At 39.6% G+C, this 24,606-nt stretch overlaps 1 protein-coding gene across 1 annotated transcript; it reads right to left on the bottom strand.

The window, feature by feature from the left end:
* Nucleotides 1-553: 553 nt before the first annotated feature.
* LOC137276781 (deleted in malignant brain tumors 1 protein-like) lies at nt 554-23,597 on the bottom strand. The gene is made up of 20 exons (XM_067808423.1): nt 23,430-23,597; nt 21,243-21,306; nt 19,170-19,297; nt 18,673-18,825; nt 16,563-16,647; nt 16,165-16,304; nt 15,450-15,593; nt 14,582-14,663; nt 13,200-13,321; nt 12,743-12,904; nt 11,481-11,604; nt 10,853-10,974; nt 7,922-8,071; nt 6,549-6,633; nt 5,552-5,673; nt 5,091-5,237; nt 4,838-4,919; nt 3,484-3,608; nt 2,367-2,528; nt 554-1,971 (listed from the first exon to the last, which is right to left on the bottom strand). The coding sequence occupies exons 1-20, from the start codon at nt 23,500-23,502 to the stop codon at nt 1,562-1,564; spliced, it is 2,682 nt and encodes an 893-aa protein (XP_067664524.1). The 5' UTR covers nt 23,503-23,597; the 3' UTR covers nt 554-1,561.
* Nucleotides 23,598-24,606: the final 1,009 nt, after the last annotated feature.

Here is a 24,606-nt window from a genome sequence, read left to right as displayed (position 1 = left end):
CTTATGTGTTGAGTATGAACACTTCTTGCGAGGTAACTGTGAGGTCATGAGCATTACTGGCATGTATAGTGTAATAGCCACTTCTGGGTATTTGAGTAGCCATGAACACAATTAGTGTAGGATTATGAACACTTCTGTTATGGATAGGATCGTGAACACTTCGTACTTGTACCTGTTGGGTCATGAACAATTCTGGGGGTGTCTTTAGGCATGAACACTTCTGATCGGTGCTGAGTCATGAACACTTCATGGTTAGGTATTGGGCCATACACTGTTCTCGGACATGTGTTTGATCATACAACTTATTTGGTATGAAACGTCTTGGGTATGTGCTGGGCCATGAACACTTATTTAACAGATGTAATAATACTATATACGTAACTATGTGATACTTCACCTTCCAGACATACAAACCGTGTAGAACGCCATTATACGAATGGGTAGGATGTATGTAATAGTTTGTTGTCTATTATTACACACTTTTATTGCAGACCCTTTTTCAGATAACGCGTATGACATCTGCAAGTCGACGTTCTTTTGACAAGTCGGGTGATTGCATTTCATGTTTATTGAACTGTACGCTGAAGTATTACAAGGTTCTTTGAAAGGCATTTTAGAAGTTGTACAGTTGAAGGAAAACCAAGTTCTATGCATAGGCAACTTCTTTATACAACGGGTGCAGCGTTTTGTGATGACTTGCTCAATAACTTGCTAATGACACGCTCCGTTTATTCCTTTTCACTTCTGCTATCTGCTGTAACATAAGAGGCTAGTGCCTCATGACACAGGTAGTGATATTACGCAATTGTCAAATAGCTTACAAATTATATACACACGTATTATATATAATATCAACAGGGAACATCACATGGCAACTGATTATTCAATTCTTTCAGCACTTTCAGGAAAAGCAACATTCCAAAACCAGTCAAAGTGTTGTTATTTTCTTTGGAAATAATATATTCCCCCTTTGAAGGGACACATCTGTTTCCCGGTGTAGGCTTGAGCAAGCGAGAGCTGATTCCTATCATAATGTGAACATTCCAACAACTCGCCAGGAACACCAGTTCCAGATCGGTCTCTATTCTCACCAACTTTCCATCAAACTTACGGTGTTGTCGAGTTTGACGTCTGAAGTTTTGTCAAACACGTGTTGTTCAGAAACAACCACTCGCGGTCAACGAAACTAAAACAACGAAGCTCTCCATTGCTTATATTCCTCTAAAGTAATAGCTGACCGTTGATATAAAAAAGAACATTGTAATACCTTTCCGAGGCAAGTAGAATTGTAACAACAATGTGGCTATCCGCGAACATCCGGGATAGAAGTGATCTTTAGCAATCAATGCTGGTTGTGAGAGGCAACCAACGGGATCGGATGGTCAGGCTTGTTGAATTGGTTGGCACATGTCATCGGATTGCCAATAACGTAGATCGATGTTGATGGTTTTGAACAGTTGATTGTTTGTTCCAAACTCGATTACATACAGATCGCCGCCATATAGCTGGAGTATTGCTGAGAGCGACGTTAAACAACAAATCAACCAGCTAGCCAACCAAGCTACAACCGTGTGCCATCGCCCTGGCTGTCCGCTGAGTTATTGTTCGTTGTAGATTTATCAGGAACACTGTCATAGGATGGTAGCTGACAGTCAGTGTTAGTCTTTATTACTTCATTGTAGGAAGGCGGTGGGTCAAAAACAGCGGTGTTGTAGTATTCCCCTGTGTTCGTTGGCTGGATTGAAACCTGTTGCTGACTGTACCCAACTGTATATTCTGGGGATGGAGTAGACAGTTGTCCCGCTGGTGTGGTCAAATAAGCAGGTCTTGTCCCTTCATCTGCTTGAGACATTTCTGTTAACTTTCGTTTCTTATATGACCTTCCGCAAAGAATAAGGATAGCAAGCAAGAATCCACCTCCAGCCAATCCTCCGAAAAGGGCAGCAGTATTGAACTGGGTCGATTCGTTTTCTGAAGCAAGTATTATACACGTTTTGAGGGAATGTGTTTTCTCTTCATGCAGCCATCACCTTGACCTACTTTGTATCATGGTAAGTTAAGGACAACTTTGTATTATGGTAACACTGGTACGTTTAGGACTACTTTGTATAATGACAACACAGTTACGTTCAGAGCTGCTTTGTGTCATGACAACGCTGCTATATTTAGAACTCTTTGTACAATTCTAATACTGTTACGTATAGAACTACTTTGTGTCATGGCAACACTGTTGAGTTCAGAACTGCTTTGTATCATGGCAACACTGTTACGTTTGGGACTACTTTGCATGGTGGTAACAATAAAACGTTCAAAACTAATTTGTATCCTTTCATTTTACCGATTGCTCGGCAGTCTAAGTAACTTACCACTTTGACTGCTTTGCTTTGAGTAATATGTTATCTTGAAACCGCCTCCCGTGTGAGACTGGTCAGTATGAAGGAGGACAGTCATCGAGCGGCCAGAACTTGTTTTTGTTGGGGTAAGAATTCCACACCATCGTCCAAGGGATGGGGAAGATGTGTACTGCCCTGAAATGTACATAGTTGTCATTCCAAACGTTTTCGGAACGGCACACGGTAAAACAAAATGGTTCCAACTTCTTCATATACAGTAGACTTAGGTCATTACGAAAACAAAACATCGTTGGTTCATTTTAACCCTAGTTTGTACTACATATTTCGACGAAAATATAGAGCAAATGTCCGGGAACCGAAACAATGCGATACATCTGTCCTTTCGTTATATTCGTAGCTTAAAGTATAAGAACATGTATAGCAGGAGAAAGATCACACAATAAAGCATTTCTTTAGGCATCCAAAGAATGTGTAAGTTTTCAGACCCAGCCTGTATTTATATAGATACTGATAATGCCGTTTGTATTATATTACAAATTGCTATGTAGCCACGAGTTAAATCCAAATTACGCAGTCAACACGCAGCTGGTGATAGAAAATGTTCTGGAACTGTCGAGGAAATAGTAATATGTTGTTGTGGCCTAAAGGCTAATGACATCATCAGTGTGCATTTTAGTTCGACATTTCCCATAGCCAGACGTTTGAACAATGACATAACAGAATAATTGCAAAATTTGGGTTCTATTCCTTTCTTCAATGCTGTCTTTTCCGGCATAATGGGAGCAGCAGACATTGGTAAAAGCAGCACATAGAGGTGGCAATTCTGGCGACGGTCTACGATAACCACTTGGATAACCGATTGCTTCTACTCTCATTGAAGAATCAGGTAGAAATGCTATCATGTTGTAGACATTGTCCATTTGCCAATTCCTTGAAACCATGTTGGAACTTGAACTATGCCTTACTAACCACCTTCTTCACTGAACAGGAAACTTTTTTCGTATTTCGAGTTGTATTCGCACAAGTACTGTTCAAAGAGAACTGAAATGAATAAAAACTATTCTGTAACGATGAGACGAATTAAATTCGATAAGGCATATTTGCTATGGTCTCAAAACCTTTCACGTACCGTCGAATGCCTCAACGTAGTCTTTCCAACAGCCAGCGGAATATTGAACATCAGACACCACCACTTCCAAAGTAATGACATGGCCATAGGAATTGGTTGTTATGTACCATTTACAGTCGGCATTGCTGAAAGAGGGGAGGTCTTTACTTTATAGAGTTTACTTTATAGAGAAGGTAGAGTTGAAACAAGTTCTCTGTTTCAAATTCTGTGTGTGTGCGCGCGCGTGTGTGTCCAAAATCCTTGCTTTTCATCCTGGGCATTACTAATTGTATTATACACTCGACGCAAAAACTAATTACTTCCGAAACGTTGTATGTATGTATGTATGTATGTATGTATGTATGTATGTATGTATGTATGTATGTATGTATGTATGTATGTATGTATGTATGTATGTATGTATGTATGTATGTATGTATGTATGTATGTATGTATTGTCTTGCATCACAGCAACATCTACGGCTTCAACTACAAGCAACACAGTTAGACCGAACCACTGTAAGGATACACAACTGACAGCGACAGAAACCGATCGGTACTTAACATCGCCAGGTTATCCTGATAAATACCTTTCGTACGTATATTTGTGTTCATCTGTTTTGTTTGAATGATCCTTTTGTGAAGCGTGTGTATTAAAGGTGGAATTTGGCATACAATGTATGTATGTATGTATGTATGTATGTATGTATGTATGTATGTATGTATGTATGTATGTATGTATGTATGTATGTATGTATGTATGTATGTATGTATGTATGCATGCATGTATGTATGCATGCATGCATGTGCTCGGGTGCGTGCGTGTGTGTATGTATGTATGTTTGTATATTTATTGTATTTATATGGCTGTGCTTTTCCCTTGCATGTTGATATCAAATGGTACATTGCATTGTCAATCTCAACTCCCTGAGGATCATACAACACTTGCAACCACTATCTACGCGCACAATGTGGTTTTACCACGCTGACGAGGTACCCTTTTAAGGTGGCTGGACTGAGACAAATAGCACTTTGTCCAAGTTTATTGCACGTTGCTGTACTCTCAACTAGGTGTATGCACGTATTCATGTGGCCACCAGCTGATCATATACCAACGGATTCGTGGGTTCTTTTAAATGCAAATGGTCGTGAACTTACACTAGGGTTGTGACAACACGGAAAGAGTTTGCAGACGAAGTTGACTCAAGGATTTTACATCCGGTCTCAGGTGGGCTCGATCCAGACACCTCAAACCCGCTGGATTTCGCCCTGGCACCTCACATAGTTCGACCTGGCGCCTCAGACAGTTCGACCTGGCGCCTCAGACAGTTCGCTCTCCACACGCATTGAGTGAATACAAATGCATCTAACTTACTTTGGATAAGAGAGAGGATACCGTGGCGATGTTAAATCGTCGTTGTTATACTCATATGCTTTGAGATACTGCGACTCACAAACTGAAACAAACGAAAAGTCAAATACAGATTATATGTAGAATATATAAACTTAACCGAGGTTTTGAGTTTTAAGCTATATGCTACAAACTGCATTGTCAGAATAATGGCGCACTTTTGGTGAATTTTAACTGAACTTGCTTAAATGCCAGCGAATGTGCATGAGGTACTCACCTTCGTAATTACCCCCACGGGCAGCCAGTTTGAAGCCTGATCCTGTAGTCCCGTAGCTACCAGAGTAGAATCGTATTCTCATATTGCGCCCTGAACTTACGAACGTCCGATCGCGAGATCCACAGAGGGTACCAATTTCTCCGGCATCTGAATACATGTTGTAACGGAAAAAGCATACTTTTTCAGGCAGAGTAAAGAAATTTCACAATAATATTTGAAAAGTGAACCAAGAAAAAAAGTATTCAATAAGACGTTGATAGTGACTGTCATAAGATGCAAATTGAAAAATCATCACTACAACAGACGGTATCTTGTTAATCGGAAATCTCATAACTATACAGATGACGAAAAATATATAATGTAAATAATTATTAGTGACGAATATTAGCGCGTGTATGTGAAGTTTGAAAACAGTCATGATATGCACTAACTGCTGAGGAAGACACATATATCATTCCTACCGTCATTAATCGAAATAGTATCCAAATAACAGTAATGGGATGATCGGAAACTGTTGTCCAAAACAGTTAGTTTGATGTTGACGTCATACTCTGCTGTTAAGTACCAGAAACAATTCATGTGCCTGAAATGTGAAAGACGATGTGATTAAAATAAGTGAACAATCTGCAATTCCACAATAAAACTCACAGAAAGCTATTTAAATCATAACATTTGTGTGTCAGCGAGATTGCTGAAGGGGAAAAGTAGGGTGCCATGATGGTTGAGTGATGACAGCTCCTAGAATTGTAAAAGCGAATCTTGGATTCAAGCTTATACGACGCCCAAGGTCACCGATGCAGTTCAGGGCTTCTAACTGCACGATTAAGCCATCTGGATCCAAATCCAGCTTACGGTAAACGTGCGTTGGCATTTGTATTTTGTTGGCAGTATATTGTATAAATTGTTTATGAACGTATTTGCTTTACCCTACACTCAAAATAAGTAATGTTATGTACAATTAACAACATTGAAGGCAAGAGATGACAGACATAAACATCACACTATACATATGCAGTTCTGTTCGCTGACAATTTGTTAACCGCACGTGATGGTGTTTCCCTGGTTAACAATGAAGATCGATTTACGACATACAGCAGGTGACAACAGTGAGGAGGAAAATGTGGTGCTGGCAGACTAGGGATGAATCTTATACCACGGATCTTTCATTGAGTGAGTGAGTATACGTTTACTCCGCTTTTATTGATATTCCAGCAATATCACGGCGGGGCACACCAGGAATGGTATTCACACATTGTACCCATGTAGGGAATCGAAAACGGGTCTTTGGCGTGAGGAGTGGACGATTTAATCACTTAACTACCCTCTCCAAGCACCATGGATGTTTGGACGTCAGTGGACGCAACTATATAACAGTTGCTCGTCTGCAGTCCACAAGGGCTGATTCCGTCTACATGTAGTAATACTCAATACTTTTAGACCTGTTATAAGATAATCTACCTTGGGTAAGTGACAGGATACATTGGTGAGTAGATCGTCGTTCCCGACGCCGTAACAGAGATGTTTGTACTACAGACGTAGGGTGCTGTAATTAGAACGAGTTCGGATATGTTAGTAGTCTAGAGCTCCCGAAGAATTATCTACGAGAAATACACAGTAAGAACACCCCTATAGACACCTAGACGGAAATATAAACCTAGAAAATCACGAAAATATAACTTATTTAACGACACACACACGCACGAACGTACCCACGCACACACGCACACAAAGAAAATGAAAGATAGAAAAAAGAACACTCTAAATGCTTATTTCATACACGTGATGCAGTCACAGGGAACAGCTGTTTCACACTCTAAAAATGTGCCCGGGGGCCCCGTTCCACAAAGTGATCGTAACGCTAAGACTAACTCTCATACTTTAACATAGATTTAATACGGTCGTAGTTCTACCTACAAACACAAACACAAACACAAACACACGCACGCGCGCGCACATACACGTCCATTTGCTGGAAGAACAGGATTATCTGCAGGGACAAGACTTTCGAAGATCTGTGTAAGACAGTCGTAAGTTAATGTTAATGTTTGACACTAATGTGCTTACATATGCTTACGTGCTTGATAGAACAGTCCATGGTGACAAACGTCTCCTCTCCGAAGAAACCATCGACAACCCATGCACGATGAGGTCGTGTGTTACCGTTAATTAGGATGACATCTTGTCCGATTGATCAGTATTCGCGTTCGGTTTCATGCAAGCGTCTACAATATCACCCCTGTAGCAACTTGTCATCGAGACCAGCTATGGAACACTGTGGTCGATTCTCCTGTTTTACTGATCCTAACACAGATAAAGACTGAACCCCGTCAGCGACTGACGTAAACGTGCCTAATTCAAACGTGCCTGCGACGAGTCAGTTGGATATTCGTGCTCCGTGAGAAGAAGACCAGCCTTACGGAGACAATTACTCCGAGTGTCTGAATGCTAAAAACTATAGACGCAACCGTGTCGATTTGGGTGTAAGGGAAGTCTTGCAGCGAATTGGCGACCCAGTTCCAAGTACCTGTCTTAGTTCGCCTTTGACGCAGAGGATGTATGTGTGCATTTAGTTCTTTTAGAAGTTCTCTGACAGTGATGCGCTACTGATGAGATTCTCTCCAGATGCATGAAAAGACAGGTTTGCAAGGATCTTGTCACACCATGCTACTGCTTTTTCGTTCATCAAGAAACTGAGATCAATTCGGTTACCCAATCATTGTTTCAAGGGATATTTCAGTGTATCTTTGTTGCATGATTTTTCGGATCATCAATAGTTTGTCTTTAACTAACATTGAGATGCAAAATGACCGTAAAATGGATATAAAACTCACTTTCTGTCGCTGAATATTTCAGACGGAAACCTTTCTTATTTACACTTCCATCGGTTCTGAAGATTATCAACATGGTATTCCCCGTACTTTGAAATGTTGGGGCTCTGTCATCACACCAGTTTTCAAGAAGAGAACTTTGATTTGTGACACCTGAAACAACAACCCATAAGCACGTGAATTTGACAAAGCTGAATGAATATAATGGACTCTACATTTAGATGTATTTTCGCCTTTATGTGCACATGAGTTTTTTCATCCTTATTTGCTTAGTTACAAGTTTCCATTCAATGATCATGAAACATGATCACAGGATTTATATGTGAATGATATTTATGTCGACAGAACGTTTATGCTGTCCAAACAGATGCCTCATCAAAATATACCTTCGGGTATTATCACACTGACGTGAACGAGTATTTCGATCATGTTATAGGTTTCAGGTAAATCAGTGAAGAAAACGAACGTAACATAAGTGCGAAATGTTTTCCTCGTTGGTAAAAGACATCCCGGCAGAATGGTCATACCAGCTAAGATGCTGGGATTTGAACCGAACAACAGCGGATGCTGAGTAGAGCAAATTCAACAGAGATAACGCCGGAGTGTTGGACCGTGTCTCCTCAACATGGACTATGTTTGGCTGTATTCAACAGCACTAAACGTTCCATTCCGTGTTTTCCTTCTAACTTTTAGCCTGCTGGATTAATTTCAGCATTACGCGTTGTTAAAGGTCACATGCAACCAAAAAATCATTATTCATGACATATAATATACATTGCTGCTTTTAAAAATACAAATAAACAAAATTATAAGCGTACAATCGCGATTCAAAAGTGCAATATTTTGTACTTGGGCTTACTTCCCCCGAAACGAAGCCCTCGGGAGACCGAACCCAGTCATAGCCGGTGGATATGCACTCAAGTGTAACGACGGCTTCCGATTGGCTGTTTCATTTGCTGATATGCCGAGGGTTCATTGTGTGTACAGAAAGATGATCTGTTTGATGGGCATTTAAGAAGTATAGCCAGTCACAAGAAAGTAAGATTCTTTATGGATAACAACTTCTTTTTGTGTACTTGATGCGTCGTTTCAGTATGGATTCATATACTGTTGTCAAACAAAATCATATACACTAAAAGAAGTCGTTATCCATGAAGAATGTATATAAAGATGTTGGGTTTTGAAAATACATGTTCTCTGAATTTGCGCTCGATCCAATCAAAAATCATGTCAGTAGAGATGGTAAACTACTGCGTGGCTGGAATCTGTCATTCGTCCAAGTACAAAGCAGGACTTGAAACTGACAAGAGTTTGCACCAGTTTTCGTCAAATCCAGTCATCCGAAAAAATGAATGTAGTTTGTTTGCATCCCACAAACATAAAAACATGTCATGTGTATCACACGTGCCTAATTACATAATGTGGCAGACACGGGACCCGGGTGCACGAGTCATAAATCAACCTGTTTTCTTTATATCGTATAGTCTGATAGGTGTAAGTTCAAATTGCACGTGGTCAATGATTGAAGCTGTGTATTGCATGCTGTCTTTAGCAGACAGGCAGACAGACTTATAGGTGTGAATAAACCAGACACTGAGCTTTCTCTGTGACAGAGACTGCTTACCACAATCAACAAGTTTTTTTACGTAACGAGTAGATTATTTACTTGTTTGTGTAGACAACCAAGATTAGACTACAGCTCACGACCTCAGACAATTTAGTGAAACGTTTGAACTCCGTTTCCGCGGGCTTTTTTTCATCGCGTTTTTTTCAACTTTATAGGTTGAATTGGCATTTTTTGTTTCGGTAAGTGCATACCGAAAGGTACCAGAATCTGCAAAGTTGTGTTTTACGTTGCATGTGACCTTTAAGAGGGAGGGTGATTTAACAGCCAGTGTATCACTAAATTAGGGACAACTGAAAAACCATTTGGCTCATTAATACCCGATGAAAAGCTAAACATTACTCTTCCAAAGTATTTCGAAACTGGACTTTTATGTGTACAGGACTTCTGCCGGATTTCATTCATGGCATGTTCCGTCATCAAAATTGTCCTTCTTGTGACGATAGATGCAGAAACATTTTTATGTTATTGTTATGACATGACATTTTATTATAATATCTCCGGGTGTCAGAACATTCTTCGAAAATCATCGATCGCTAAAAAATAAAGATCTACGTACCGGTGGCTAAATTGAGAACAAATGCCATTAACCAATGAAAGGGTATATAAGGGTATTTTGGTATGTAGTTTGGATTTTAAGGGAATTTGAGCCAATTTAGAAAATGTATCAATGGTCGTGCATGTTCTACCTGCATGTGTCATGCGGTGTGTTCTTCCGGTTTCATCTAGGGTGAGTGAGTGAGTTTAGTTTTACGCCGCAGTCAGCAATATTTCAGCTATATGGCGGCGGTCTGTAAATAATCGAATCTGGACCTATTCTACCCCTAAACCTTCAAGGGTTCGTCAAGGGTGTGTACGTTACAAATACTGTGGTAATTTTAATTATGAAGAAAACATTGAACTTGGTACCACTCAAGCTGACGTGTCTGAAGTCAACAACGGCCGTTATTTGCGACTGTGTGTCAAGTAAGTTGGCGATCACATTTTTAAATCGCAGGGTATTGCGTTTTAATACATATGCACTAATTGAAGATTATATGGTCAGAAAGCTGAGAATTGACACATTCCATACATAATTCAAATGACACAAAAATCCGAATTGTTCAATAATTATTGAAAGTTTTTTTGGGTGGTGCCATTATTCTCCTCTCCTTTTCGACAACAGCACTGACAGAACTAAGGGTAAAATGGAAATTAGAGTAAAAGTTGTTTTGGTTGCATCAGTAACTATTAACAATCAGTTATTCACGGCGAAGCAAAATTAACACGTTTCACAATTCTGGAAAAGAACAACAATGCATGTAGCCTACCGTCGAAGGCTTTCACGATGTCAAAGCGACAGTCTGCTGAGGATTCCAGCTCCGAATCAACAACTTTTACATGGATCATCTTTTCTTGGGGCGCTGTGATGTGCCAGACACAATACAGGTTCCTAGAAACCAAATGAACGTCTGCATTACTATACATAAACGTGTATTATACATAAACGTGTACGTACGTACGTACGTACGTACGTACGTACGTACGTACATACATACATACATACATACATACATTGTATGCCAAATACCACATTTAATACACACGCTTCACAAAAGGATCATACAAACAAAACAAACAAATGAACACAAATATACGTACGAAAGGTAACATACATACATACATACATACATACATACATACATACATACATACATACATACATACATACATACATACATACATACATACATACATACAGACAGACAGACAGACAGACAGACAGTCAGACATACATACATACATACATACATACATACATACATACATACATACATACATACATACATACATACATACATACATACATACATTGTATGCCAAATACCACCTTTAATACACACGCTTCACAAAAGGATCATTCAAACAAAACAAACAGAAGAACACAAATATACGTACGAAAGGTATTTATCAGGATAACCTGGCGATGTTAAGTACCGGTCGGTTTCTGTCGCTGTCAGTTGTGTATCCTTACAGTGGTTCGGTCTAACTGTGGTGCTTGTAGTTGAAGCCGTAGTTGTTGCTGTGATGCAAGACAAAACAGTGATGCAACGGTGGACCTTAGTTGGAATTAAAAACTGATGATCTCCACAGGAACATGCGTGTTAAAGGCCTAATTTGAAAATACATGGCAACGAATTTGTACTGATCATACTGTAAAATGACCGTGGGGCGGTGGAGTAGCCTAGCGGTTAAAGCGCTCGGTCGCCACGCTTAAAACATTGGTTTGATTGCCCACATGGGTACAATGTGTGAAGCCCATGTCTGGTGTATTGCTGAAAGCAGCGTGAAACCATACTCACTCACTCACTCACTCACTAAAACGACCTCGAGTACTTCAAAAACATGCAGTGCTATCAGTAGTGACAGGGGCGTAGCCACATAAGTGAGGTCGATTTCATCCATGACAACAATGTCTGATGTCAGTTCCTGGTGTCCCCCTTGACAATGTTGAAATATTGCTTGAAGCAGTGTAAAGGAATATTCATAATTTAGTCGTATACAAACTGTTGGTAGAAGAGTGAGGCTTGGCTGCTTGTTCGTAGAAAGTTAAGTATTATCTGAATAGCATTGCAGTTATACTGGGCTATTACAATTTGCAAGTTAAGCTATTCTGATAAAACCTTTGGGACGTAATGTGGTGAATTCAAATAAAGCTGGAATTTTGGGAGAAAGCAATTGACTAAGTGTAAGACGTTATGGGAAACCCTCACCACAAAGCATCTGTGAAGATCCGAGTTAGAACTTATCTTCAGTAACCGATGTAAGAATGAAGATTTATGGATATCAACTTCTTTATGAGAGAACACAACGTTTCGGAGTTAATGCTTACTCCTTCATCAGGTGAAGGAGTAAGCATTAACTCCGAAACGTTGTGTTCTCTCATAAAGAAGTTGATATCCATAAATCTTCATTCTTATGTATTTACACTTCTAAATGACATTCAAAGAGTAACCGATGTGTGTCGTAAGAGGTGACTAACAGGATCGGGTGGTCAGACTCCCTGACTTATTAGACATGTATCAACGTATCACAACTTCGATGCTCCTGCTTTTGATCACTGGATTGTTCAGACCCGATTATTCACATACCGCTGGAAAATTGCGGCGTAAAAGTAAACTCACTCTTCACCAATTATAGATACAACCTGGCAAACTCACTTGGTCCTGGCATCTGTTGGTATGAGACACGGAAAGCAGGCCCGGATTCGTTACTGGATGACTTGAAGGTAACCATAACGTTAGAGCCAACAGGTGCATACGCCGTACTGTTTGCTGGACTGCCCTCCGAGCATATTGCAATTTGCTGATCCGGATACGAAACTTAAAATATATAAGACCATTTTGAGAGAATGCCCACGTGAATATAAGCAAGTGGCTTATTGTGTGTCCACATGACAAGTTATATGTTGTCTTTGATTTCCATTTCGGGTTTGGGGGTGGAGTGGGTAGCCTGATGGTAAAGCGTTCACCCGTCATGCCGAAGTTTCGCATCTGATTCTCCACATGGGTACAATGTGTGAAGTCCATTTCTGGTGTCCTCCGCCGTGACATTGCTGGAATATTGCTAAAAGCGGCGTAAAGCGAACCCACTGTAACCTACTTCTGGTTTACTTACTGTAAGTCAAAACCAAAACATCGGTGGAGGTACAATTCTCAAAACCGTTTTCCAGTTCTACAGAGACTCGGATCCTCGAGTTGACAGAGGTAGTTGATATGCTCCAGCTGCAGATGAGGTTACTGCAGAGAAAAGCAATACACAATTGTGCCGCATTATCTCAATGTGGAGACTTGAAAAGCAATCTAGTCATCCGTAGTTCGAGAAGAGATGAGTACGGGTCACCATTAAGGTCTAGAATGTCACAACATTATCCAATATTATTCCAATAAGTTTTTCAAGGATAGATGTGTATAGTATCCATGTATTCATGAGCAATTACTGACTTTACACGTATCGTGTGGAAATGTGATACCCTGTATAAACCAATCCGAAACAAGTATTCTTCAGTGTCATTGTAGAACGGAGAATACTTCGATTCTTTATATGAGGAGTTAACGGAATCTCACTTCAGTTCTCCGTGCCCCAAACAAGTGCTAGAATTACTACAAGGCGTAATAATTGATTTGTATTTCTGCTATTCGTCCAGAGAATGTTTGGGGAATATTCAAAGACTGATATTGTCTGGTATTATGATGATCTCGAAGTCGAGTCTTGAGAAGAATCTAGTCATCCGTAGTTCTAGAAGAGTACGGGTCACCATTAAGGTCTAGAATGTCACAAAGTTATTATTATTATCCCAGTACGTTTTTCAAGGATCGATGTGTAGACTATCCATGTGTTCATGAGCAATTATTGAATTTACATGTATCGTGTGGAAATGTGATATTTGTATTTGTATTTCTGCTCTTCGCCCAGGGAATGTTTGAGGAATATCCAACGACTGATATTGTCTGGTATTAGCGCTTCACAATCATCTTGTTTCATGTGCTGGAAGGAGATCAAAGGTGGTGCGATCACTTATGGTTCTGGTTCAATCCAGTAATCAAATCCTGCCACAACCAAGTGACACAACCTTCAACAGTTAATTGCTGCGGCCTAATTATTAATTAATTATCAATTTAATTGTAAACACAATAACGGCTAGTGGTAGACGATAGTGTGAATTATTAATGTATGTAGACCATGAAAACAAACAGGTAAGATGTTACCCAAGTGTAAATTATTTCATTTCCCATCGAGCAAGAAATAACATTTTAAGTACACGTATATGTGAATATAACGATCAAAGGGTTAATTTTCATTTCATTTCATCCTATAGTACAATCCGTTCACAGAATTTGAATCAGCTCAAAATGGAAACAATAATTATCGTTGGTGATCTGATCAATACAACCTTACAAACATGACAAGTTATTGATCTTGTGTTCACATTTGATGATCCTGAGGACCGTGTCAACCTAACCAAGGACTTATTTATTATTTTTGTCCATGTTCCTTACCTTTGATAAGAATCTGGGTAACCAGGAGAGTACACATAAGAAGGGCAGTCGTAGGCATTTAAGTACTGATAGCGTGATGTTGCTGAAATAAATATAAACATGTGCATAGAAGTAATGTTGTTTCATAGTATCAATACGATTAAACATAGTAGGACGTAAAGTAAACGTACGCGTGTCTGTGCGTTTGTAAAATTTAGTTTAATAAAATTAGTGCTGACGTGTCACTGGATGTTCTGGTTTGCCGATCCCAAAATAGATTTTTCCATAACAATGGTCATGATAAAGTTTTTCACACATTGACTATATGCTATATATTAGTTTGTACTTTCTAGAGAGGATATGGTATTGTTTCTAAACAAGTCCACCCTTATGTCGTGACTATACAGGTGGGTGGTATTTAATGACTTTCAACATTAGCTTCGAGCCCTTGAATCTTGCACAGACAGCTCAGTTCACGAAGCCCACGAGATAAAGGGTACCCAGAATGTTGACATTAAATCAGAAGTTGGCTGGTTCTTGCAATACATATGTTATATTGCCCTTATTACGTTCTTCCCGTTTACATTGAAATCAGGTGGCCCCGGCAAATCATTTTGTAGAATGAATCGACAAGGTGGACCATGTAAAATGGCTATGCGTCTTGTTTGATTGTAAATCATCGTATCCCAACTGCGCCACTCCACGCTCAACGAGATGTTCATCACTGTGTGTGCAGATGTGATTGTTATACCCCCATTCCCCTACCCCCTTCACGTCGTGTATTCGGACTATTGATGATGTATGGTCTGACCAGATAAAAGCAAACGCACCTCTTATCAAAATGACAGCAAACGTTCCAGACAATAATGCATTATATCCTGATACGTACCTGACATGGTTCTGTACGATATGTTAAACCCGATGTTCACCAGTTCATCATCAGTTTTGAAACGCAGGCTTATTGTATTTCTGGGACTCCAGATTACAAGAAATTGGCTTGTTGATGAGCATATTGTAGTAAGCAATAGCTCACCTGAGAAAAGAAAATAACACTCAGAACAAAAATCCTGTCACGTATGACCTAAATTGTTTCTGATCCCCAAATGTAAAACAAGATTTATTAAGACAATTATAATTATCAACTGTCAAGGCTCAACAGTGGTCGATAATAATTTCGTGAATCGGTGAAAACGAAATTTCAATATTCGTTATTCCAGGTTATTCGTGATTATGGTGGTTAAAAATTAGAAATGCGCAAGTTTCGATGAAACGGATGGTAGACTTCTAAATCACAAAAGTCGACGTACTGTTGCTAATTCCATCATCGTTATCAGACAACTGATATACATACTATAACGACAACCACAGCCCAATACGTTATATTAAAGATCACTGAGGGAGTGAGCATGACTTCACGCCACTGGTAGCAATATTCCAGTGATATCACGACGAGGTACACCAGGAATGGGATTCACACATAATTGTACCCATGTAAAGAGTAGAACTCAGGTCTTCGGCGTGACGAGCGAACGCTTTAACCACTAGGATACCTCACTGCCCCTCATCATTGACACCAATGATTAATATTGATTATTCATACTTACTATGAGTATTATTGCGAAAAAATATTTTTAAAAAATCGTTAGAACATGTCGATGAACTCTGTAACTTCATAGCAGGTACAAGTATTGCCATAGGCACGGACTCGTCCTGGGATTGAATGGTCCATTCACATGTCTGATTGCTGGAACAAATGAATTATTTAAAGAATCCTGACCGATTCCTTTTGTAGTAAATCAACAGTATGTTGTAAAAAAAGTTCTCATTCTCGTTAATGTAATGTACAACGGCGAGTGACTGTTTTAAACCGTCATACTTGATAAGGAAAGACAACTTTTCAAATTATTATTAATCTTTCTAGTCTTCATTTGAGCAAGACCTGTTTTTTATTGTTTTGTCCAGGGTTGTGGGTTATGATTATCACCGCCCCTCCTGTACTCACTTGAAATAGTTTCGGGGATACCCGGGTGAAGTGAGATGACTGACTGTAGAATTGGCTTCAAGAACACCTCCGCAGGATTGGTTGACTGAATACATTGGATACACTGAGTGATTGACAGTGTTCATGTCTGCTGTATTGACATCCTGACATGTCGGAATAATGTGGTAGATCACAGAATTTACAAGAGTAATATAGTTACAGCATGCTTCTATCAAAAGAAGGATGATAATCTAGTAAAACCCCAACGTCAGCGGATAATGATAAGCAAAAGAGACTTAATTCAACACTGCCAACCTCTGACGACATGCCCATATGCATACAAGAATATACTACGTTGTGATGACTTCCGACACGGTGGCAATCAAAAGTGTACATTTACTCTACCGAAGATACCGTGTCTGGAAAAAAGACAGAACGAAACTGCTGGTTAAGGAAAGTAGTTGCGGGACAAATATGACCTTCAGTCGATGAACAGGAAGCGTCTATCGTGAATGTATGTTAGACATCTGTAATATATATTATGGTAACATCCAATTTTGAGAGTTGTTTTCTTTTTATTTTGCCTGACATTTTACCGACACAATCACATATCAGACAATAAAGGGACCTGCAAATAGTTATTTTAACACACTAACACACTAACACACACACTAACACGAACACAAACACAAACACAAAATTATTAAGCACCCCCTGATATTTTCACAATCAAAGGCAACATCGAACGTGATAAGGATTTAAGAGCGATTACGTCTGACTCATGTAATCACAGATACCCCGAACCAAAACCCAAAACTATGAAGCAGCAAGTCAATGAAAGTGTATTGACATTGATATAAACAGAACCGGGCGGAACCGCCACGTACCTGGGTGACACATTCCACCCTGCTCCTCATCCCTCCAATCAGACGTCGGATCTGTTCTAAGTATGACAACCACTCAGCATGCAGAGCTGCCTGTGTTGTACATTCCGTACTGGAGGGTGTCGTGCCTGGATTCGTCCCGCACATGCTCAAGAAGGTCGAGATTTGGGTTTAACTTTGTCCAAGGTAGAGTTGGCGTTATCTAATCCAACTACAGCACGTGATCGACGAGGCATGGCATAGTCGTCCTTGTACTAAGGTCGTATTGCAAGTGGATGGTTATTAAAACGAGGGGCAACGACAGGATGTAGGATATCCGGATGTATTGGGCTCGGGCTAGGTTGCCCTGCATGGTGACCAAATCCAGCTTGCAGTCGTGGGAGAGACATCCCCACATCATGGCATATCCTCCCACATAAGCCACAGTTGCCACAATGTTCCTGGGGATATACGCTACGCTCTGTGGTCTTATGCCTTCAAACACGTGTACGTCTACAGAGTAAGAAATGGCTTTAGTCAGACCACTGGGTGTTCCTTCGGTTCCTTCGGATTTCACTGTCATCTGGCCAAGTACCATGCCAAACGTGCACGTTTATGGCTGTCTCTCAAGCAGAGACGTTTAATGACTCTTCTTATTTTCATTCCTGCCACTTCGAGACTGTTTCTGCCTGTTCTGGTGCTGATGGGTGGATTGAGTAACCACAGCCTTTTCAGTTGAAGACTAGTACTGAAGAGTTTTCGGCATGCATGTCGTATCAGTTGTGTGTCTTCGCATGGCGTAGTAACAGGGGGTCTTCCAGACCTTGGACGGTCCATTGCGCTTCCGGACTAACCACGGTGTAATCGTAGCAGAGATTTCGTCCAATCGCCCTAAAGGACATTCCTGAAGTATGCATACCAATAATTTGGTTCATAGTGTCGGCTCACAGTCGTCTCTCCGTTCCATGTTTAATTAATATGCTTGAAAAGACGTTTCAGCCAACGTTAAATACCCACTAATACAGTTGGACCATATTGTAATCCTCAAGGGTAGCACTTTACACGAGCGTGACTGTCATTAATCACTGTTTTTACCGTATCATGCAAACTCCTCTCTTCGTATCATCATATCTTGCATCATTATTTCAGATTTTGGGGAAAGAATCTCATAAAAAATATCAAGGGGTGCTTAACTTTTGTCTTTGTGCATAGACAATCAGACAGACATACAGCTCCTTTTAACATCTGTTCTTTTAATTGAATGTTACCTTTTTCTGATGAGAAAGCAAAGGAATAATATGTCTGCCATCCAGTAGAAACATAGTATGCAACAATATACATGGAGTCCCCAGAACTGACGAGTTGTCGATCTGTAAGTGGCTTACAGAAAACAGCCAATCGTGGGTTTGTTGTGTCCGGACCTGAAAGTGAAAATCTGTGGTTTCACATCTGGTGAATTTTGATTTGTGTGTCCAGTGGTATGAATTAGACAAAAGTAAACAAAAGAACAAATAATGTGGCTCTCGTTTCTCTTTTTTCTCAACAATACATATATCTTAACATGCATACCAGTTTACACACGCACGTATGCACGCACACGCACACACAAAGAAAAAACATCAAACAAATAGACAGATATTTATCTTATACACATCAGCACAAAATCTTCGCACGCACGTACATCCACGCACGCACGATTTCATTTGTGTGATATTGTGATAGCGATGAAACACTTGTTTTGTGCCGATTCACACAGGTAACTTACCATCATATACGGTTAAACTACTGGAAGCGCACGGATACCACGAGTACTTTTGGAACTTTATTATGTGTAAGACTGTGTTCATGTCTCGGTTTGGGGCTTGTAACTTCCACCATGAGGAAAAGGTCACACTGGAAAGAAATGTATTCGACATGCATAATCTAAATAACATATCATAGCATCCTCAGTTCGGTTTGGGATCTCGGTGAATCTTTACTACCCCCGAAGGTCCATTCAAGTGGTTTTCGTCATCTCATATTGAACTTGATTTTCAGTCTGACCGACCAAGCAGAATTCGAGTTACAAACCATCTATAATGTTTTTGTAATGGTATCAACAGTGCTAGCATTGCAACCATTCCCACTTCCTATATGGCTTTGCAAGTAACTGGACATTGAACAAATGTCTCAAATGCAAAACCCCTAATCATTGATCCCGGGGTAGCTCCCTTTGGATTATCTGCCCTTATTTCCAAAGGAACAAAATGTGCTCTCAATGTACCAACTTTGCTATACAGTATCCACTTATAAGTGGAAATGTCTTTACAAGTAGCTCGAAAAAGTGCCAAATATTCTACTACGTGTTGTGGGCTTGAATGGTATCTGTAATGTTTAGGAGGAATCAAGCGGCCTCAGTTTGACCCATCTTTTAAGAAAATCAAGATGTATTTATGTCATTTTCTTTTGAATACCACGACGTTTGGATCAGGCGACGAAGGACCAATCATACACCCCGAAACGTCATGTTAATCTTGCCTTTCTTATGCATTCCACTTCTAAATTGTCTTCAAAGATTTGACCACTATTTTATTTGGTGTTATTGGTAGAGCATCTGGCTATGAGTAACCGTTTCGTTTGTTTTATAAGGAGACATTTGTTATGAATTTATATACCGTAAATGCCAAAGTGTTAATACTGGCATTCTAATCAAGGATCTTAGTTACTGGAGGTCACATGAGTTTGCAAGCTGAAGCAGTTCACCGAAATCATGTTTTTGTTTCACTTCGAATTGTTTCATGTTAACATGTGTTTACACTGGAGCTGAATCTGAATGAATTACTTACATACAGTAACAATAATTACATAAGTATATTGCATTGAAAACAACGCTCATCATGAGAATCATAAATACTGAAATATTCTGATGTGCAAAATCATGAAGATACTAGTGGTACCCGTTATATCCTATGTACACACAGACAACTATTACTAGGCTTTGAATGAAGAATTGCTAGGTTGTCTAAGGCACTCCAATTCGCTGCTCGATGTTGAGTTATTTATTCATGGAAAACGTCTGAAACGTTCAGTTTAGCTTTGATCATATTTAAGGGGTTTTCAAACGTGGGTTTCACGTTCCCGCTGGTATCCGTAATGGACCTCTTTGTGTTTGGACTATAAGTGAGCAGGTGAGTACCGTTTTACCCAGCTTATGGCAATATGTCATCAATATCACGATGGGGAGCACAATGGGTTTTACCCATTGTTGGAAATAAATATCGGGTATTTGGACCTTCGATCGAAGGCTTTAACCACTAGGCTACCTCATTGCCCCCTTTCGGCTTTAAGCTGACACGGTGGTACTATCGTTTCAAACACGATGCGCACCACTGCGTGAGTTGTAGCTGCATGAACAGAAATATTTCGACGGTGCGGTAGCATATTCGTTAAAGCGTTGGGTCGTTACACCGTTGACCTGGGTTCGATTCCAGTGTGAGGCTTCGACGTGATTTTGGAGGAATATGAATAAATGCAGCGTAGAACTCACTCACTCACTCACTCACTAGCCTTTCAGTTTCGTGTTATGACCTCTCCGTTTTCATAAATACCATGGGCCCTTTTGTTTCGTTTTCGGAAGGGACCTCACAACCTGTCTATGACTGCACAAAATTATTGTCACTCGTGACAGCAATTCTGTTAGGATGGATAACGTTAGTAATATGTTGTTTTAACCTTGTTCAACATCAGTGAAGTGGTCAAGGGTATGTGTCATGTTAAAATGAACTAATACAAAGTGTAGTCGATAAGAGATCATCATAAACAATTTTTTAAAATATTTAAGATGCAAAAGCGTACATACCGAGAATCAAACACAGGTGATACAATGTGTGTTGCTGTTTCGTTCACCAATAACGTTGCGTTGACTGAAAAAAGGACACAAACTATGTAAAACTCAAAGATTCGGTTTTGAACTTAAGACAGGTGACATGTGATAAAGTTATTGAAACAATATGATCAATATTTGAAGATAATCGAAACCATTATGAGAAATCAACGGGAGTATTGCTGAGTGCGCCGTTAAAAAAATATTTGTATATGCTGTGGGCTTAAACGGGAGTGTCGGACACCGCTAAAGCTGATTATCAAAGACCAGAATATTTACGTTACATTAGTACGTCATGTGACATAAACGGGAATAATAGACGTCATTAATCAGATAGTCAAAGATCGGAACACTTATTATCAATTTAGCGCGTACTGTGACTTAAACAGGAGTAACGGACACCGTTAAAATTGATCATCAAAGACCAGACTATGTATATTGCATTAGTGTGCAGTGTATAACACACCGGTTTATGCCTTAAACTAGAGCAACAGAAGTCAGCATAAGGACATCAGAATGACTAAATTGTTAGTTTTAACTTGAAAATCTTGAGATTTTATAGCCGTATGCTTCCTTCTCTATCACTGTAAAAGGTAACGATTTTTCGAAAAGATTATGAAAGAAATGTTCAACTTAGTTTCATCAACATTTAAAGCCAATATACCACATTTGTTTAATGGCAATGCGTCTACGTGTTTGGGTGATCTCCACATGATATTAAGTGGGCTTTTTTGCTTAATATGATAAACAGCCTGCACAATAATATGTAGCCACTGAATTGACAAAACGCAGGCCTGACACATGTTACAAATACAATCTGTTAATGTCCCTAATCTGATAATGTCTTCATGTCCATCGAAATCGTCTACGCCACAAAATGTTAAGACCGGAACAGACTCCTGTCGATATATTATAGTAGTGTCAGTTACATCATATGTTTGTTTTTTAACGCTGCGGTAAGGAATATTCTAGATATGTATGACTAGTATTACAGTTATATGAACTACGAAATAGTAGTGGCAATTATATGAACAAATTCTACATACCATAGCAATTATATGAACAGACTCATTTTAACATACAAAGTAGTTGAGAACTATGTAGTCTATGAACTGATTCAACATACGAAATAGTAGTGACATTTATATCAATAGACTCCGTTCAACATGATAACAGTATTAACAATTATATCAGTAGGCTCCGTCAAAGTACAAAATAGAAGCGACAGTGATACGAACAGACTAAACATATCAAACAGTAAATTAAATAATAATTATATGAATAGAATCCGTTTAACATGATAACAGTATTAACAATTACATGTATATATGAACTGACTCCATTCAACGTACCAAACAATAGTGACAGTAATAGGAACAGACTGAACATACCGAATAGTAGTGACAATTATGTGAATAGACCCCATTTAACGTGATAGCAGTATTAACAATTATATGGATATACTCCGTTCACCATACAAACTAGCGGTGACTACTATATAGACTGATTCATCTCTCACAAATGTAAGAACGGAAATCTTATATTTCTTACACTGGGATTGTCCAGTGCCGTACATGCGGAACTTCCTCCCTAACAGAAAATAATCTAAGACATACTTGAGTTTATGAACTGGACTGAATGTTGAGACTACGTGCTATTCTATTTATTTCAAAAGTAAGCGAGTACACCGTTAAATATTAAATAGTGCTGTAAGAGAATTAACGTATGTCTATTAAAATTTTTTGTATCGAACAGCCCCGTAATGCAGTAGTCTGAACATGAAAGACTATTCGGGGACAGCTGACCTACCAATATTCAGACACAAACAAAACCAAATCACACTGGCCTCTGTTGACACACTGGCCTATGTTGTGTGCACAACCTCAGATCTACATTACAGGATCCAACCACAGTTTGTATTGAACTCCGAATGTCTTTAAACTGGTCTATACAACAACGTTCCTGTGTACTTGCAATTGGTTTTTGAGAAATAGTGACTCTAAACTGTGAAGTGTCAAATGTGTTACCCCTGGTCAGTGATAACTTTACATAGAACTTTCCCAATCTAGTGTTTACAACATCAGGTCGGGAAACACAGATAGCGATTGTGCGGGATGTCGCTTATGAAGGCGGAGCCAAATAAGGGTTTGATGAAGGTCCTACCTGCAGTGTTGTTGGTATCTGCGTGAATGTGACGAATCAACAATATAGTTGAGATCAACGTCAGTATCAACATTGTGTAGTCCTTTTGCTTTTGTGAACTCTACTGAGCCCCAGTTATAGAACCATAGCTAGGTTAGTCAGGTCTAGCTGTGACGTCACTGATAACTTACCAGTGGAGGTATTGTGCAACTGGTTAAGGTATGTAGGTTAGGCTGACCCTACTAAGCTGGAAAGACACCCGGAATAGATATCATCTAAAGTACCCAGCCGGACAAGGTGGTCAGGTTTGTCTAGACTCTATTGTTTACAGCCCGTCGTCATTTAGCTGGATTATGAATAGATAGTTTGAAGAGAATATCTGATAATAAAATACTTTTGCAACATGTTGTACAGTACAAAAGAATAACTGACAGTTGGAAGTATTGCGACACAACTAAAGCGCTTGGGCAACTGCAACTCCTCTAGTTGGGTGTTGCGACACAGCAATATAAAACAGTGTGTGTACACACGGCATGGGCAATATTGACTCGCATGTCTTTGGGGTGGCTGTTTGAACACTTAAACGCGAATTTTTGTCGTCCGTCAAACCAACAACGATTTATTTTCGAGTTTTTTTTTATATACTGCGGGCAAAACAGTGTCATGTGATTACGATTTGTAAGCGAGTTTAGTTTTACGCCGCACACAGCAATAATCCAGCCATATGGCGCCGGTCTGTAAATAATCGAGCCTGGACCAGACAATCAAGTGATCAACAGCATGAGCATCGACTTGCGCAACTGGGAACTGATGACTTGTGTCAACCAAGTCAGCGAACCTTACAATTGGATCCCGTTAGTCGCCTCTTTCGACAAGCATGGTCGCCCTTCATGGATTTGTAAGGGATGTTTGTGCAATGTTGTAAATAAATCTCTTGGGATACTTCATTAACATTGTCAACATCGAACCTCCGGCGACACTATTTTCCTACTGTAGATGAACCTTCCTATGGATTACCAGACATACAGGCCTAATTGTCTTGACACACTGAACGAGTAATGTGAGTTATAAGATTGACAGTTAACTATGAACCTGCTTTGCCATACTATGAATATACAGCGAATACATACAGCGAATATGCTGATTGTTATTACTGGCATAGTTTATGAAAGATCAATTCTAAGTCGGATGTTGTGAC

The sequence above is a fragment of the Haliotis asinina genome, chromosome 3 (assembly GCF_037392515.1).
Source record: "Haliotis asinina isolate JCU_RB_2024 chromosome 3, JCU_Hal_asi_v2, whole genome shotgun sequence".
NCBI lineage: Eukaryota > Metazoa > Mollusca > Gastropoda > Lepetellida > Haliotidae > Haliotis > Haliotis asinina.
This window is presented reverse-complemented; position numbering and strand designations above follow the sequence as displayed.